The following is a 3,063-nucleotide window of genomic DNA, read 5'->3' as shown; positions in this document are numbered from 1 at the left end:
CAGGTAGACACACACACACACACACAGGTAGACACACACACACACACACAGGTAGACACACACACACACACAGGTAGACACACACACACACACAGGTAGACACATATACACAGCTACACGCACACAGGTAGACACATATACACAGCTACACGCACACAGGTAGACACATATACACAGCTACACGCACACAGGTAGACACACACACACACACAGGTAGACACATATACACAGCTACACGCACACAGGTAGACACATATACACAGCTACACGCACACAGGTAGACACACATATACACAGCTACACACATATATACACATACATACACACATACACACACACACACACACACACACACACACACACACACAGATAGACACACACACACACACAGATAGACACACACACACACACAGATAGACACACACACACACACAGATAGACACACACACACACACAGGTAGACACATATACACACACACACGCACACAGGTAGACACATATACACAGCTACACGCACACAGGTAGACACATACATACACACGCGCACACATATATACACATACATACACACATACACATATACACACACACACACACACACAGATACACACACACACACTGTGAGGGGAGGAGTCTCACTCTGTGTGTGTTTCAGGGACTTGAAGAGTAAGAACGTGCTGCTGAAGTCCAACCTGACCGCCTGCATCGCTGACTTCGGCCTCGCTCTCAGGTTTGAGGCGGGAAAATCTCCTGGAGACACGCACGGACAGGTGAGTCCACCTGAGACACCTGACCTTTAACCTTGAATCCTTTTACAGTGATGGTGGAGGACATCAGTGTCTGTCAGTCCATCACACATCAGTCCGGTCGAGGCAGATGGCCGCCCACCCTGAGTCATGGTTCTACTCGAGGTTTCTGCCTCTTAAAGGAAGTTTTTCCTTGCCTCTGTCTCCTAGTGCTGCTCTTGGTGGGAACTGTTGGGCTTCTGTAAATATCATCACAGAGTTCGGTCTAGACCTGCTCTTTTATGAAAAGCGCTGTGAGATAACTGTTGTTGTGATTTGGTGCTATATAAATAAAACTGAATTGAATTGAAAGTTAGCAGCTCTGAGGCATCTTTAAATCTCATGAAGAAGAAGAACTGATTGATCTGAACTCCTCCTCACACACCTGCTCGTCTGTAGTTCAGTCTGATCGATCTGTTTTAGAAGCAGCAGAGGATGAATTTGAAAGGTGGAGGGTCTCACTTTCCACTTGTACCTTTTATTCTGTTTAATTATATATAAAATTATGTATAAAATGTATTTTACCGGACCACATGGCAGACAGGTTGGGAACTAGGATCTGGTCTGTGTTTGATGGTCCAGACCTTTAAAGTGTCCCTGTTAATGTGTCAGGTGGGGACCAGGAGGTACATGGCCCCGGAGGTACTAGAGGGGGCCATTAACTTCCAGAGAGACGCCTTCCTGAGGATAGACATGTACGCTCTGGGTCTGGTGCTATGGGAGCTCGCCTCACGCTGCAAAGCTGCTGACGGTAAGAAACCCTCAGACAGACGGACTTCAGACCTGTTCCAGGAAGACCAGCTGGAAACTGAATCTGATGAAGAATAGGATTATATGTGGCGTGGGCCAGCAGTTTGCTCAGAGCACCACATGGTGGTGGGGGAGAGTCCTGCACCGGACTGAGTTTAAACCTCCTGCTCCCCCACAGCAAAGTTTTAACACATTTCTGAAAAACATTTTGTGTTCTTCTTCTGTGCTCATTGAACCTGATGGTTTACATGAGCGAGTTGTTGAAGAAGCCAGTGAGACGCAATCTTAATTTAGTAACTTAAGATCTGGGTCTAGTGGTCTCTGTGTGTCTGTTCGGGACTCTGATGGTCCCCCTTCTCTCTGATCTAGGTCCTGTGGACGAGTACATGGTGCCGTTTGAGGAGGAGGTGGGCCAGCATCCGTCTCTGGAGGACATGCAGGAGGTGGTGGTCCACAAGAAGCTGAGACCGACGCTCAGAGAGTGCTGGCAGAAACACGCTGTGAGTCAGACTGCGTTACCCATAATGCACCACTCGTCTCTTACCCACAATGCATGTGAAAATTTTAACTGACAATTTTGACTGATATGAGTGACGGTGTTGTGGATGTTTGAGTGACGGTGTTGTGGATGTTTGAGTGACGGTGTTGTGGATGTTTGAGTGACGGTGTTGTGGATGTTTGAGTGACGGACGGTGTTGTGGATGTTTGAGTGACGGACGGTGTTGTGGATGTTTGAATGACGGTGTTGATATTGTAGTGTTGTGGATGTTTGAGTGACGGTGTTGTTGATATTCGTGTTGTGGATGCATGAGTGACGGTGTTGTTGATGTTTTAGTGACATTGTAGTGTTGTTGATGTATGAGTGACTGTGTTGTTGATGTATGAGTGACTGTGTTAATATTGTAGTGTTGTGGATGTTTTAGTGTTGTGGATGTTTTAGTGTTGTGGATGTATGAGTGACGGTGTTGATATTGTAGTGTTGTTGATGTATGAGTGACTGTGTTGTTGATGTATGAGTGACAGTGTTGATATTGTAGTGTTGTTGATGTATGAGTAACAGTGTTGTTGATGTAAGAGTGACGTTGTTTGAGTGACGTTGTTGATATTGTAGTGTTGTGGATGTATGAGTGACGGTGTTGTTGATGTATGAGTGACGGTGTTGATATTGTGGTGTTGTGGATGTTTGAGTGACGGTGTTGTGGATGTATGAGTGACGGTGTGTTGTGGATGTATGAGTGACGGTGTGTTGTGGATGTATGAGTGACGGTGTGTTGTGGATGTTTGAATGACGGTGTTGTTGATATTGTAGTGTTGTGGATGTATGAGTGATGGTGTTGTGGATGTATGAGTGATGGTGTTGTGGATGTATGAGTGATGGTGTTGTGGATGTATGAGTGACGGTGTTGTGTTGTTGATATTGTAGTGTTGTGGATGTATGAGTGACGGTGTTGTTGATGTATGAGTGACGGTGTTGATATTGTAGTGTTGTGGATGTTTTAGTGTTGAAGATGTTTGAGTGACGGTGTTG

The 3,063-nt window shown here is 45.7% G+C and overlaps 1 protein-coding gene across 1 annotated transcript in view; it reads left to right on the top strand.

Moving 5' to 3' along the window:
• acvr2aa (activin A receptor type 2Aa) overlaps positions 1-3,063 on the top strand; it is a 39,156-nt gene that overhangs the window by 23,326 nt on the left and 12,767 nt on the right. The window contains exons 9-10 of the mRNA XM_046054814.1: positions 1,398-1,536; positions 1,905-2,035. Of these exons, the coding sequence (XP_045910770.1) occupies positions 1,398-1,536; positions 1,905-2,035 (270 nt within the window). The remainder of the gene's footprint in view (positions 1-1,397; positions 1,537-1,904; positions 2,036-3,063) is intronic.

Source organism: Micropterus dolomieu, linkage group LG07 (genome assembly GCF_021292245.1).
Source record: "Micropterus dolomieu isolate WLL.071019.BEF.003 ecotype Adirondacks linkage group LG07, ASM2129224v1, whole genome shotgun sequence".
Lineage (NCBI taxonomy): Eukaryota > Metazoa > Chordata > Actinopteri > Centrarchiformes > Centrarchidae > Micropterus > Micropterus dolomieu.
The sequence above is the reverse complement of the archived record's forward strand: the minus strand, read 5'-3'. Positions and strand labels throughout refer to the sequence as shown.